Genomic DNA, 13,683 nt, shown 5'->3' with positions numbered 1-13,683 from the left:
TGTGTGTGTGTGTGTGTGTGTGTGTGTAGATGATGACATTAGGCTGAACAGCAGTGTGTTCCAATGGCTGAAGAAGATCGCATTTGTGTGTAAAGTTAATAAAGACAAACTGGCTAATCAGAGAGATGATGCTGAGAAAAAACTGCAGAAGAGGTACACACGTATGCACATGCACACACACGCGCACACACACATGGTGGTGTAGTGGTTAGCACTGTTACCTCACAGCAAGAAGGTTCTACAGTGGTGCTTGAAAGTTTGTGAACCCTTTAGAATTTTCTATATTTCTGCATAAATATGACCTAAAACATCATCAGATTTTCACACAAGTCCTAAAAGTAGATAAAGAGAACCCAGTTAAACAAATGAGACAAAAATATGAAACTTGGTCATTTATTTATTGAAGAAAATGATCCAATATTACATATCTGTGAGTGGCAAAAGTATGTGAACCTTTGCTTTCAGTAAATGGTGTGACCCCCTTGTGCAGCAATAACTGCAACTAAACGTTTCTGGTAACTGTTGATCAGTCCTGCACACCGGCTTGGAGGCATTTTAGCCCGTTCCTCCGTACAGAACAGCTTCAACTCTGGGATGTTGGTGGGTTTCCTCACATGAACTGTTCGCTTCAGGTCCTTCCACAACATTTTGATTGGATTAAGGTCAGGACTTTGACTTGGCCATTCCAGAACATTAACTTTATTCTTCTTTAACCATTCTTTGGTAGAATGACTTGTGTGCTTAGGGCCGTTGTCTTGCTGCATGACCTACCTTCTCTTGAGATTCAGTTCATGGACAGATGTCCTGACATTTTCCTTTAGAATTCACTGGTATAATTCAGAATTCATTGTTCCATCAATGATGACAAGCCGTCCTGGCCCAGATGCAGCAAAAGAGGCCCAAACCACGATACTACCACCACCATGTTTCACAGATGGGATAAGGTTCTTATGCTGGAATGCAGTGTTTTCCTTTCTCCAAACATAATGCTTCTCATTGAAACCAAAAAGTTCTATTTTGGTCTCATCCGTCCACAAAGCATTTCTCCAATAGCCTTCTGGCTTGTCCATGTGATCTTTAGCAAACTGCAGATAAGCAGCAATGTTCTTTTTGGAGAGCAGTGGCTTTCTCCTTGCAACCCTGCCATGCACACCATTGTTGTTCAGTGTTCTCCTGATGGTGGCCTCATGAACATTAACATTAGCCAATGTGAGAGAGGCCTTCGGTTGCTTAGAAGTTACCCTGGGGTCCTTTGTGATCTCGCTGACTATTACACGCCTTGCTCTTGGAGTGATCTTTGTTGGTCGATCAGTCCTGAGGAGGGTAACAATGGTCTTGAATTTCCTCCATTTGTACACAATCTGTCTGACTGTGGATTGGTGGAGTCCAAACTCTTTACAGATGGTTTTGTAACCTTTTCCAGCCTGATGAGCATTAACAATGCTTTTTCTGAGGTCCTCAGAAATCTCCTTTGTTCGTGCCATGATACACTTCCACAAACATGTATTGTGAAGATCAGACTTTGATAGATCTTTGTTCTTTAAATAAAACAGGGTGCCCACTCACAGTTGATTGTCATCCCATTGATTGGAAACACCTGACTCGAATTTCACCTTCAAATTAACTGCTAATTCTAGAGGTTCACATACTTTTGCCACTCACAGATATGTAATATTGGATCAGTTTCCTCAATAAATAAATGACCAAGCATAATATTTTTATCTCATTTGTTTAACTGGGTTCTCTTTACCTACTTTTAGGACTTGTGTGAAAATCTAATGATGTTTTAGGTCATATTTATGCAGAAATATAGAAAATTCTAAAGGGTTCACAAACTTTCAAGCACCACTGTAGGTTTGAGCCCAGTGGCCGACGGGGGGCCTTTCTGTGTGGAGTTTATATATTCTCCCCGTGTCTGTGTGGGTTTCCTCCGGGTGCTCTGGTTTCCTCCAAAGACATGCAGGTTAGGCTAACTGGTGGCTCTAAATTGACTGTAGGTGTGAGTGTGAATGGTTCTGTGTCTCTGTGTGTCAGCTCTGCAATGATCTGGTGACTTGTCCAGGGTGTACCCCGCCTCTCGCCCATAGTCAGCTGGGATAGGTTATGGATAATGGATGGATGGATATTACATGGTGGTGTGAAGATATGAAGTTTATTTTCAAGTGGTGAATGTATATATGGCGGCACGGTGGTGTAGTGGTTAGCGCTGCCGCCTCACAGCAAGAAGGTCCGGGTTCGAGCACCGTGGCCGACGAGGGCCATTCTGTGCGGAGTTTGCATGTTCTCCCCATGTCTGCATGGGTTTCCTCCGGGTGCTCCGGTTTCCCCCACAGTCCAAAGACATGCAGGTTAGGTTAACTGGTGACTCTAAATTGGCCGTAGGTGTGAACGTGAGTGTGAATGGTTGTCTGTGTCTATGTGTCAGCCCTGTGATGACCTGGCGACTTGTCCAGGGTGTACCCCACCTTTCACCCGTAGTCAGCTGGGATAGACTCCAGCTTGCCTGCGACCCTGTAGAACAGGATAAAGTGGCTAGAGATAATGAGATGTGATAAGACATACACACAACCCCCCCCCACCCCCGCAAGATAATCAAAATAATTTTAATTTTGAACCAGTTCACCATTTTGACAACATGCGTCTAGTCAGCGGGAAAACACTAAGAGTGACATCATTGGAGTGAAATATTGGGAATTATTATACATACAGGACACTTTTTCCATTGAATAAAAGCATATGTTCTATTCCCTTCTAGCGGGTTTATTCATTTGGTCTGATAGCATGCAATACTGTTAGCATATCCCTTAACCTATGTGTATTATGTCACTCTACCCAATGGAGAATGAGCATTGAATATGGTTTACAATATTATATGGATGTCATGACAACATGATGTCACATGTCTGAGCTAATGTGAATATGCAATGAGAAAGTTTTCTGCTGCGCATGCGCAAAAGCATTTCTTTGTTTACTGGGAAAGAGGAAGACACGTTGAACACTTGAAAGGCTCCCAAACCTTCATTAGATACTCTTCACGCATATTTACAGGAGAAAAATATACCAACGGACATCGAAAAACTGGAAAAGAGACATGTCGGAGACGTAAAACTTGGCGCTAGCAAGCGACTGTGACAATTTGTAAACAAACATAACTGCCAGGTTTGCTTCATTAAATACTGAAGATTTTGAGAGAATTTTGAAAGAGAAAGATGTGTTGAACACCTGAAAGGAATGTGTATGTATAATGATAATATTGGCTGGCTTTTTTCATGGTCTATCAGATATATTCCATTCAGCTACTCGTCTTCGACTCATTCAGTATCATGCTAGCTGAATGGAATATATCTGATATACCACTCAATGCCAGCCAATATTATTTAAATATGTCACTCAGATCCGTGATGTATTTTGTATGAAAAATACAAATTTTTCAACATGAGAAGATAAACTTCATATCTTCAAGTCACCAAGTGATTTTCTTTTTACTATATCGACACATTCACAAACAAAAAGTATTGAAATTTATTACAAAATTGACATATAGAGATTTATGTCACGGTTTTGGTTCTCCATGTCCCGCATAGAGCTCGTATGAAAAATACAAGTGGTGTATTTCCCAGTAAAACACTTGTGTCCGTATAATATATCTATTTTATCCTCAGTTATTCATTCATTAATTTTTTAATAGACAGAAAGAAAGAGTTCCAAATCACTTCCTAGTTACTGCATACTGTATGCTACCTGCTAGGAACTGGCAATGTCTTTTATTATTGTGTGTGTTACATTGTCAAAAAAAAATCTTGATAACAAAACGAAAATATGTGCCTAAAGACGTGTGTGTGTGTGTCTGTGACAGGATTGAAGAGCTGGAACACACACTGGAGGATTTATCTCATGAAATGCAAACGTTTAAGAAGAAAGAAGTGATGAGTTTGGAGGAGATGAAGAACAATGTGGAGAAACTCAATGAGATCTCAGCATTTCTGGAGGAAGCCAACACAGAGTTTGAGGTGTGTGTGTGTGTCTTATATTCGATGTTTTCCCTGCCATGGAACATTCAAGGTCTGGCTGCCTGAGGATTTATTCCCATGTGCCTAAGTAGAATGCTCTGGATTTTTTTTTTGGGGGGTGGGGCTTGGTAGCTCAGTAGGTAGGGCTTTGGGCTGCTGATGGGAAGGTTGTAGGTTCCAGTTCCAGCATGAACAAACACCACCAAGCGCTGTTAGGTCCTTGAGCAAGACCCTTACCTTCTCAGTTATAAGTTGTTTTTGATTAAGGTCCAACTGATAAATCGCTGTGCTGATATAAGCTAAATGGGTTTTGGTGTTTATAACGGATGATAAATGGCAATTAAAAAGAAATGCAGCCAGAAGATGGATCCTTTGAAATGTTATGAATGTTGCCATTATGTTATTTGTCCCTCAGAGGGCTTTCAGAAGATGTTCAGCTATTTAAAAAAAAAATCAGTTTCACTTGTAAACATAAATTATAGGCATATACAGGATGTACAAACCATATATTTTAGTTTTAACTGAAATAATATTTTGTACAGTTCCTGTATAAATACACTAATAAAGTATCGTAATGCATTTAATAGTTCTATCAACATTGGATATATGCTATATTTGAGTGATGTAGATGTATGAAACATTTCTTTTTCTCATTAAGTAGGCTATATCTTGAAAGCACATAAGTAATAAGCATGCATGTTTCCAGATGAATCGTTATATACATAGACCTAATTAAAGTTGTGTACATAATTCACAATCATTTATTTATTTATGGATTTATTTATTTTGTTCATGTACATTTAAGCCTGCTTGACACTCTGACTATTTGCAATGATTTAATACTGAATGAGGACTCCCCCCCCCCCCCCCCCCCAAGGGGTGGATATCATGCGAAAATATCAGTTATTGGAAATCTCAGACCTTTTTAGTGATATCGATATCGGTGCCAAAAACCCCTTCTCAGTCAAACCCTGTTTTAGATTTAAAAAAAAAAAAAAAAACATGTAAGGATGAGGAATGTAAAAAATGATCTGGGAATATTTAAATGTTTTATTGCTGCTGTGTGTGTGTGTGTGTGTGTGTGTGTGTGTGTGTGTGTGTGTGTGTGTGCAGTACATTAACAAGGAGGAGTGTTTGTTGGAAAAAGAGCAGACTCGATTCCCCCTGCTGCAAACCATCATAACCAGCAAACAGCTGTACGACCAGCTGTGGAACACAGCACTGAACTTCCACACCAAATCAGACATCTGGATGAATGGTAACACACACACACACACAAAACAACAACAACAACCATGATGAACTGTTGTCCTCAGAACAAAATGGAAACCTATGATGTGTGTGTGTGTGTGTGTGTGTGTGTGTGTGTGTGTGTGTGTGCACGCGCTGCAGGCCCCTTCAAAGAGCTGAATGCAATGCGCATCTCTGATGATCTTTCTAGCATGTACAGTCAAATGTACAAGCTGGTTAAGGTTTTCTCTGAGGTGGCGGCTCCACGCCGAGTGGCAGACAGCTTCTGCACCAAAATCAATAAGTTCAAGCAGCACCTGCCTATCCTGAGCACCATCTGTAACCCTGGCATGAAAGGCCGCCACTGGGAAAGGGTATACACACACACACACACACACACACACACACACAGAATTAAATGAGTGCTGTCTAGTCAAAAATGTCAGTGTCTGTTGTGTCTTATATTTTGAAGTCATACTGTAAGTTGTGATCCTTTCTCTGGATGAATTGTTTCCAGATCAGCAGCATTGTGGGATTGGAGGTAAAGCCAGAACCACACACTTCTCTCCTCGACATGGTGGAGCTCGGCCTGCCCGAACATGTTGACAAGTAAGCGCTCAGATCAGACACTAGATAATAGACATCATGGGAAATTTAACTGATGACTGTTTTTTCTACATTTTATGTTTACTACATGTATAAGCATTCTTGCTAAATAACAAAATTAATGTCATTTTCAGCATTAGCATTAAATGAAAATAACAGCAGCACTTACGCTATGCTTTAAATGTCAAAATGATGTGATAAGCAGTAGAACTACTCTGACATTGATACTTACATAAAGTTCCATTTGTGTACATTGAGAACCAAATCTTGGAGTAAGCATTGTCCTGCTCTGTATTTTCATTTTTATAAATCAATAAAAATTTATATATATCATCACCATATTTTATTGATATATATCAATAAAAACACAGAGCAGGGCAATGCTTACTCCAAGATTTGGTTCTCAATGTACACAAATGGAACTTTAATACAAGAAACATAAGGAAATAAGATAATTTATATTGTTAGAACATCTGGAAACTTGCTACTATAAATATTCGACTCTGCCTCTGTAGGTTAGAGGACATTGGTGCAGCTGCCAGTAAGGAGTACTCTCTGGAAAATGCTTTACAAAAGATGAACAGCGAGTGGACAGCGCTCAAGTTTGACTTTAAAGAATACAGAGACACGGTAACACACACACACACACACACACACCTTGTGCAGTAAATTCTGGAGAGCTGAAAGACAGAGTCCTGTCTTGGGCATTTTTAGTTGGTTGATTTTGATGCCTAAGTGAATGATACACAGAGGACACAATGTCCTGAATTGGGCCCTGTACACCTTCGGATGATCTCAAGGTCATCTGCATGTTGTTGGTACCATTAATTGTAGAAAACATGGACAGTATATTGTATCAAAAAAGTGAAGCCATCACAGGTCTACCGCCCCTACTGGCTGGTTGCAGTACATTTATTTCCACCCATGCCCATGTGTTTCAATGACAAAGTATTTTCAGTGTCACTTTTCTCGTCTAAACTGTCTTTCCATCTATAGTGTCTAAATCATACAGTTAGTTTTCTTGATGTTGCGCATTTTTTATGGTCCCCAAGAAATTGGTTTTAAAACATTATTCTGCTATAAAGTAAGAAGGTGTGGCTACACTTGGGAGTGAAGTGATTGACACTCTTGGCTAGAAGTGACCATGTCTACTGTCTGAAATAGTGAGAGGTTTCATAGAAAAAGACTAGTTTAATCGTGTTAGCTACCAGCCATATAGCCACCTTGATAGCTATATTATTTTAGTATTAATGACCTACAGCCAGTTTGTAGAAAAGCCATTTGTTCACCAATGAACACAAACACTACCAATAACATTAAGATGGATTTTATAAGTAGGCGAGTTAGTTTACAGTGCACTCAGAATAATGAGTTATTAACCAAATGGGTAACATTATTCATATCAGTGTCATTGAATTTCCAGTTCAAGTGATAAAATTCCTTACTAGACACATCTCCAGCTGAAACTATTGAGGCTCTCTGAATATATGTAATAAGGAGAATTTGAGAATGAAGACATTCTGCACTGCTCTGGACCTTGGTTGGGAGATGGGGGTGGGGCTAACAAACAAGTAGGTGTAGTACCTGATGTAGACTCTCATCTCTACAGTGCAGATTATGGCTCCAAATTTGACAATGGCAGAGGAATTTTGCCTTCATTTCTATAGAATGGAAGGCAATGGAACCACACCATCCATGTTTTATACAGTCAATGGTTGTACATGGGTAAGCCATGGGCTAATGGTTAGAGAAGCAGCATTGGGACCAAAGGGTTACTGGTTTGATTCCCTGGACCAGCAGGAATGGCTGAAGTGCCCTTGAGCAAGGCACCTAACCCCCAACTGCTCCCCAGGCTGCTATGTGGTTGTTGTACATCGCTCTGGATAAGACCGTCTGCTAAATGCCTGTAATGTAATGTAACGTACTATACACCTTCAGATGAGCATGAGGTCATCTATGTATTGATGATACTGTACACCTTCAAGTATTGTACCAGATTTTTGGAATCTTAGCAGTGAGTCCATCAGGGTGAGATGGTTCATCAAATAAACTAACTGCTTATATTTAAAGAGTTAAAAGTCTTCTGCCCAGTGCTCAAGGTGATTATCATGTAGCAGCAAAGTCAATTGTCAAGACTGCAGCCATGGTTTAAATTATCTGCTGTCCCTACCCAGTCCTTTAAGACTGGTCAGATTTTCATCGTGAGCTTGTACTTGATCAGTTAGTGGTGGTAGGTTTTTGGAAATATTGTTTTGATCTTGTTTGTCAAAGTGTGATGCAGTCCAGCGAATGCAAGTGTTTAGTTCATGGGTGTATCCTTTATGTCTTCGACATGACTCGGTGTGTGTGTGTGTGTGTGTGTGTGTGTGTGTGTGTGTGTGTGTGTGTGTGTGTGTGTGTGTACAGGGTACAAGTGTTCTCTCTGTAGTGGATGACATTCAGGCATTGTTGGATGATCACATCATAAAGGCACAAACAATAAGGGGATCTCCATTCATCAAGCACATCGAGGCAGAGTGCAAGGTAGGTAATACACACACAGCAGCACAGCTAACATTAACACACTAACAAATACTGCAAATGCACTAACAAATGAACAAACTGTCATAACTGGAACGAGGATGTCTACCATAAACACACTAAGAAATACTACTATAACTGTTGGAGTGGAAAACAAGCATAACTGTTTCAGTAGCACACTAACCTGTCGGTCTTTTTCTCTGTCACTCAACGCAGCAATGGGAGGAGAAGCTCTTGGAGATGCAGGATATTTTGGATGCCATGCTAGTCTGTCAGGCTGCTTGGCTCTACCTGGAGCCCATCTTCAGCTCGGAGGACATCATTGCGCAGATGCCTGAGGAGGGCCGCAAGTTCAGCATCGTTGACGCCTACTGGAGGGACATCATTGCTGAAGCGGTGTGTGTGTGTGTGTGTGTGTGTGTGGAACACGTTCTTGTGTGTATTTGATAATGTCTTTTTTTTATATATCACAACAATATTCTGATGTTATTTATATCCTATATATCAGCTAAAGGATACACATGTGTTAGTGGCCACGGGCCAGCCCAACATGCTGAAGCGTCTGCAGGAGGCAAATATCTATCTGGAGGACATTCAGCGAGGTCTGAACACCTACTTGGAGGAAAAAAGACTCTACTTTCCCAGGTAACACACACACACACACACACACACACACACACACACACACACACACACAAGATAAATAGTTACATCATAGAAAAAAAATAAAATTTGGTCCCTGGTTCAGTCCTAGGTTTCGGCATTAATTTATTGTTTGAGTACATCTTAGTCTGTTCCTAATGGGATATTGGCTTTGCACCAGAACTTTCTTGTCTAGAAGTTCAGCACTTCTTCTACCTGACTTTTGTACTTGTTGTATGTCACTCTGGATAAAAGCGTCTGCTGAATGCCTGTACTCTAATGTGATGTAATGGAGGGAAGTAGCAGTTACTGCTGCTGCCTCTGCTGAGTATACATACGTAGCTAATACAGTTAGCCTGCTTTGCTAATTTACTGGTAACAATTGTAAAAATCAGAGCACATAAACATGTCAAACAACAACCTTTTCACTGTCACCGCTGCAGGTTCTTCTTCCTGTCTAACGACGAGCTTTTGGAGATCCTGTCTGAGACGAAGGATCCTCAGCGAGTTCAGCCTCACCTGAAGAAGTGCTTTGAAGGAATTGCTAAGCTGGAGTTCGATGCAGAGCTTGAAATCACCGGGATGATCAGCTCCGAGAAAGAGATTGTCCCCTTCACACGCCACATTGACCCTGCTAAGGCCAAGGTGTGTGTGTGTGTGTGTGTGTGTGTGTGTGTGTGTGTGTAATTTTACCTGTGTGTTTATTGTACAGAAGAATGTATAAGGCTAGGCTGCTATATGTGTGATTTGCAATATGAGTTTCTAGTACTTGAGGACATTGTTGAGGGGTGTGTGTGTGTGTGTGTGTGTGTGTGTGTGTGTGTGTGTGTGTGTGTGTGTGTGTGTGTGTGTGTGTGTGTGTGTGTGTGTAGGGCATGGTGGAGAGGTGGCTCCTGGAGGTAGAGCACATGATGCTGAGGAGTGTGAAAGATGTCATAAAAAGAGGGATCGATCAGTACCCTGAGGTACACAATCACAATCTTTAACCTGTTGTTAATGTACCTAAATAGTACTTTTTCTCTCTCAAAAGAGATGTGTTAAAAACAACACATATTTAACACATCAGCGTGTTTATATAAGGACAACACAGTTTGTGTTAATAAATGTGTTGAACTCTATAACACAGTAACTGTGTTGAACTATTTAACACACTAGTGTGTTAAAACAACACAGTTTGTGTTTTATTAAATAAATAATTAAATAAATTTAATATTAAATAAATAAACTAGTACACTAGTACTAGTAAACTAGTACACTAGTACAGGTGTAACAAAAGCACTGTGTGTGTGTGTGTGTGTGTGTGTGTGTGTGTGTGTGTGTGTGTGTGTGTGTGTCAGGTCCCCAGGAAGAAGTGGGTGTTGCAGTGGCCTGGTCAGGTAGTGATCTGTGCTTCCTCCATTTTTTGGACCAGTGAGGTATCTGACGCTATAGAGAAAAACACCCTGCCTGTAAGTATATAAACACACACACACACACTTCCGTTACATTTTCTTCTTCTTTCAGCTGTTCCCATTGGGGTCACCGCAGCGGATAATGTCCCTCCATCTCCCCGTCCTCCGTATCTTTTTCTCTCCCACCCATCCTTCACCACATCCATAAATCTCATCTTTTGTCTTCCTCTTTTCTTTCTACCTGACAACTCCACCTCTAGCATTCTTTTCCCAATGTACCCTGGATATATGTGTCCAAGCCATCTCAATCTTGCCTCTCACTTTTTTCCAAGCCGTCCTACACTGCAAAAAATTTAAAACTGAATTTGAGGAAAAAAATGACTTAATACTAGTGAAATTATCTTGCCGCATGGGCAGATATTTTTATTTGATAAGACATCTTGGAATAAGTTGGTTGCAATCTAGAACTAGGTTTAATAATCTCAGAATTGGTGTCTTGTATTCTTCTAATAGGAAATGCTAGATCGTTTCAATTATTTTCAAGATATTGTCACTTGATAAGAAATCATTTTTTGCACTGTACATGTCCTGTCCCTCCAATATACTCATTTCTAATCCTGTCCAACTTTTTCCCTCCCAATGAAAATCTCAACATCTTCAACTCTGCTAGCTCCAGTTCAGCCTTCTGCCTTTTTGTCAGTGCCACTGTCTCCAAACCATACAACATAACTGGTCTTACTACTGTCTTGTACATTTTCCATCCCTTTCACTCTTGCTGACAACCTTCTGTCACAAATCGCTCCTGATACTCTCCTCCATCCATTCCAACCTACTTGCATTCTCTTTTTCATTTCTCTTCAGGACTCTCCATTACTTTGTACAATTGACTCCAGATATTTGAACTCGTCTGCTTTGACCACCTCTATTCCTTGTAGCTGTGCCATTCCACTGTTCTCACCATCATTCATGCACATGTACTCTGTCTTATTCCTACCGACTTTCATTCTCCTTCTCTCTAGTACATACCTCCATGTCTCTAAGTTTTCTTCCACTTGCTCCCTGTTCTCACTACAGATCACAATATAATCTACAAACATTGTCCATGGGGTCTCTTGCCTGATGTCATCTGTCAATCTGTCCATTACCATTGTAAACAAGAAAGGGCTTAGGGCCGAGCCCTGATACAATCCAACATCCGCCTTAGGTGCCGCCGTCATTCCCACTGCACATCTCACTGCTATCACACTGTCCTCATACATATCCTGCACCAATGTCAGATTCTCTGCCACTTCTGATTTCCTCATGCAGTACCACAACTTCTAGTTATTTTTCCAGGTATGAAATCATATTGCTGCTCACATACAGTGTCTTGCAAAAGTATTCATCCCCCTTTGTGTTTGTCCTGTTTTTTCGCATTACAAGCTGGAATTAAATGGATTTTTTTTTTTTTTTTTTGGGGGGGGGGGGGGGGGGGGGTTAACACTATTTGATTTACACAACATGCCTACTACTTTAAAGGTGAAAATTGTTTAACTGTGACATAAACAATAATGAAGATGAAAAAACAAACCTGGAGTATGCATAGGTATCCTCCCCAAAAAAAAGGTCAATCCTTTGTAGAGCCACCTTTTGCTGCAATTACAGCTGCAAGTCTCTTGGGGTATGTCTCTATTAGCTTAGCACATCTAGCCACTGGGATTGTTGCCCATTCCTCAAGACAAATCTGCTCCAACTCCTTCAAGTTAGATGGATTGTACTGGTGTACAGCAATCTTCAAGTTATGCCACAGATTTTCAATTGGATTGAGGTCTGGGCTTTGATTAGGTCATTACAAGACATTTAAATGTTTCCCTTTAAACAGATATGTGGCTTGGCGGAGGTATGCACTCTACCAAGTGCCCTTTTAGTATTAATAAGTAAATCCCTCATGCAGGTTGCATCACATTCATCATGGACAATTCCCCTCGACCACTGGATTTAGTGCCATTCATCTTTCCTTCAAATTGGTACCAGTATACTTCTTCTCCACTCCTCAGGCATCCTCTCACTTTCCACAATCTAGTCACAAAGTCAATTGCCATCTCTCCTGAGCATCTCCATGCCTCCACTGATATCATCTGGGCTGACTGCCTTAGTACTCTTCATTCTCTTCATAGTTTTCCTTACTTCCTCCTTGCTAATCTGCTGTACTTCCTGATTGACTATCCCCACTTCAGTCAACCTTCTCCCTCTTTCATTTTCTTCATTTCTCAGCTTGTCAAATTACTTCATCCACCTTCTCAACACACACTCTTCACTTATCAGCACATTTCCATCTGCATCCTTTATCAACCTAACCTGCTGCACATCCTTCTCAACTTGATCTCATTGCCTTGCTAGTTGGTACAGGTCCTTTTCTCCATCTTTAGTGTCTTACCTTTCATATAGTTCATCATATGCCTTTGTTTTCACCTTTGCCACTGCTCCCTTTACTTTCCCTTGCATTTCCTTGTATTCTTGTCTGCTCTCTAGAGCTTTCTTTTTATCCCAGCTTTGCTTTGCCAACTTCTTCCTCCTTATACTCTCCTGGACTTCCTCATTCCACCACCAAGTCTCCTTGTCTTCCTTTCTTTGTCCTGATGTCACTCCCTGCAACTTCCTAGCTGTCTCCCTCACCACTTCTGCCATAGTTGTCCAATCATCTAATACCTCTTCACCCAATGTCTGTCTCACCATATCCATAAATTCTGACTTACAGTCTTCTTCCTTGAACTTCCACCATCTGATTTTTGGTTTAGCTTTCTCTTTCTTCTTTTTCACATCTAAGATCATCATCCCGACCACCACCCGATGCTGCTTAGCTACACCCTCCCCTGCTATCTCCAATCTCCTTCAGATTGCATCTCTGACATGAAATATATTCCACCTGAGAACACCTTCCTCCACTCTTATATGTTACTCGATGCTCTTCTTTCTTCTTAAAGTATGTATTCACCACAGCATTTCCATCCTCTTTGTAAAATCCACTGCTTCACTCCATACCTACCCATCACCTTCTCATCACCCCTGTTCCCTTTTCCAACATGCCCATTTAGGTCTGCTCCAATCACCACTCTTTCCTTTTTTGGTAAACTTTCAACCACTCCAGAATTCTTCTTTCTCCTCCATCTCACACCCCACTTGAGGGGCATATGCATTGACAATGTTCATCATCACCCCTTTGATTTCCAGCTTCACACTCATCACTCTGTCACTCACTACCTCCAACACACTCTTAAACTACTCTTCATTCAAGATTACCCCTA

At 40.8% G+C, this 13,683-nt stretch overlaps 1 protein-coding gene across 1 annotated transcript in view; it reads left to right on the top strand.

The window, feature by feature from the left end:
• Positions 1-13,683, top strand: part of dnah3 (dynein axonemal heavy chain 3) — an 83,487-nt gene that overhangs the window by 13,438 nt on the left and 56,366 nt on the right. Inside the window, exons 14-25 of the mRNA XM_060920859.1 lie at positions 30-153; positions 3,857-4,010; positions 5,124-5,268; positions 5,403-5,614; positions 5,758-5,849; positions 6,362-6,476; positions 8,253-8,369; positions 8,583-8,762; positions 8,875-9,011; positions 9,452-9,653; positions 9,881-9,973; positions 10,346-10,456. Of these exons, the coding sequence (XP_060776842.1) occupies positions 30-153; positions 3,857-4,010; positions 5,124-5,268; positions 5,403-5,614; positions 5,758-5,849; positions 6,362-6,476; positions 8,253-8,369; positions 8,583-8,762; positions 8,875-9,011; positions 9,452-9,653; positions 9,881-9,973; positions 10,346-10,456 (1,682 nt within the window). The remainder of the gene's footprint in view (positions 1-29; positions 154-3,856; positions 4,011-5,123; positions 5,269-5,402; positions 5,615-5,757; positions 5,850-6,361; positions 6,477-8,252; positions 8,370-8,582; positions 8,763-8,874; positions 9,012-9,451; positions 9,654-9,880; positions 9,974-10,345; positions 10,457-13,683) is intronic.

This window comes from Neoarius graeffei, chromosome 5, assembly GCF_027579695.1.
Source record: "Neoarius graeffei isolate fNeoGra1 chromosome 5, fNeoGra1.pri, whole genome shotgun sequence".
Lineage (NCBI taxonomy): Eukaryota > Metazoa > Chordata > Actinopteri > Siluriformes > Ariidae > Neoarius > Neoarius graeffei.
The sequence above is the reverse complement of the archived record's forward strand: the minus strand, read 5'-3'. Positions and strand labels throughout refer to the sequence as shown.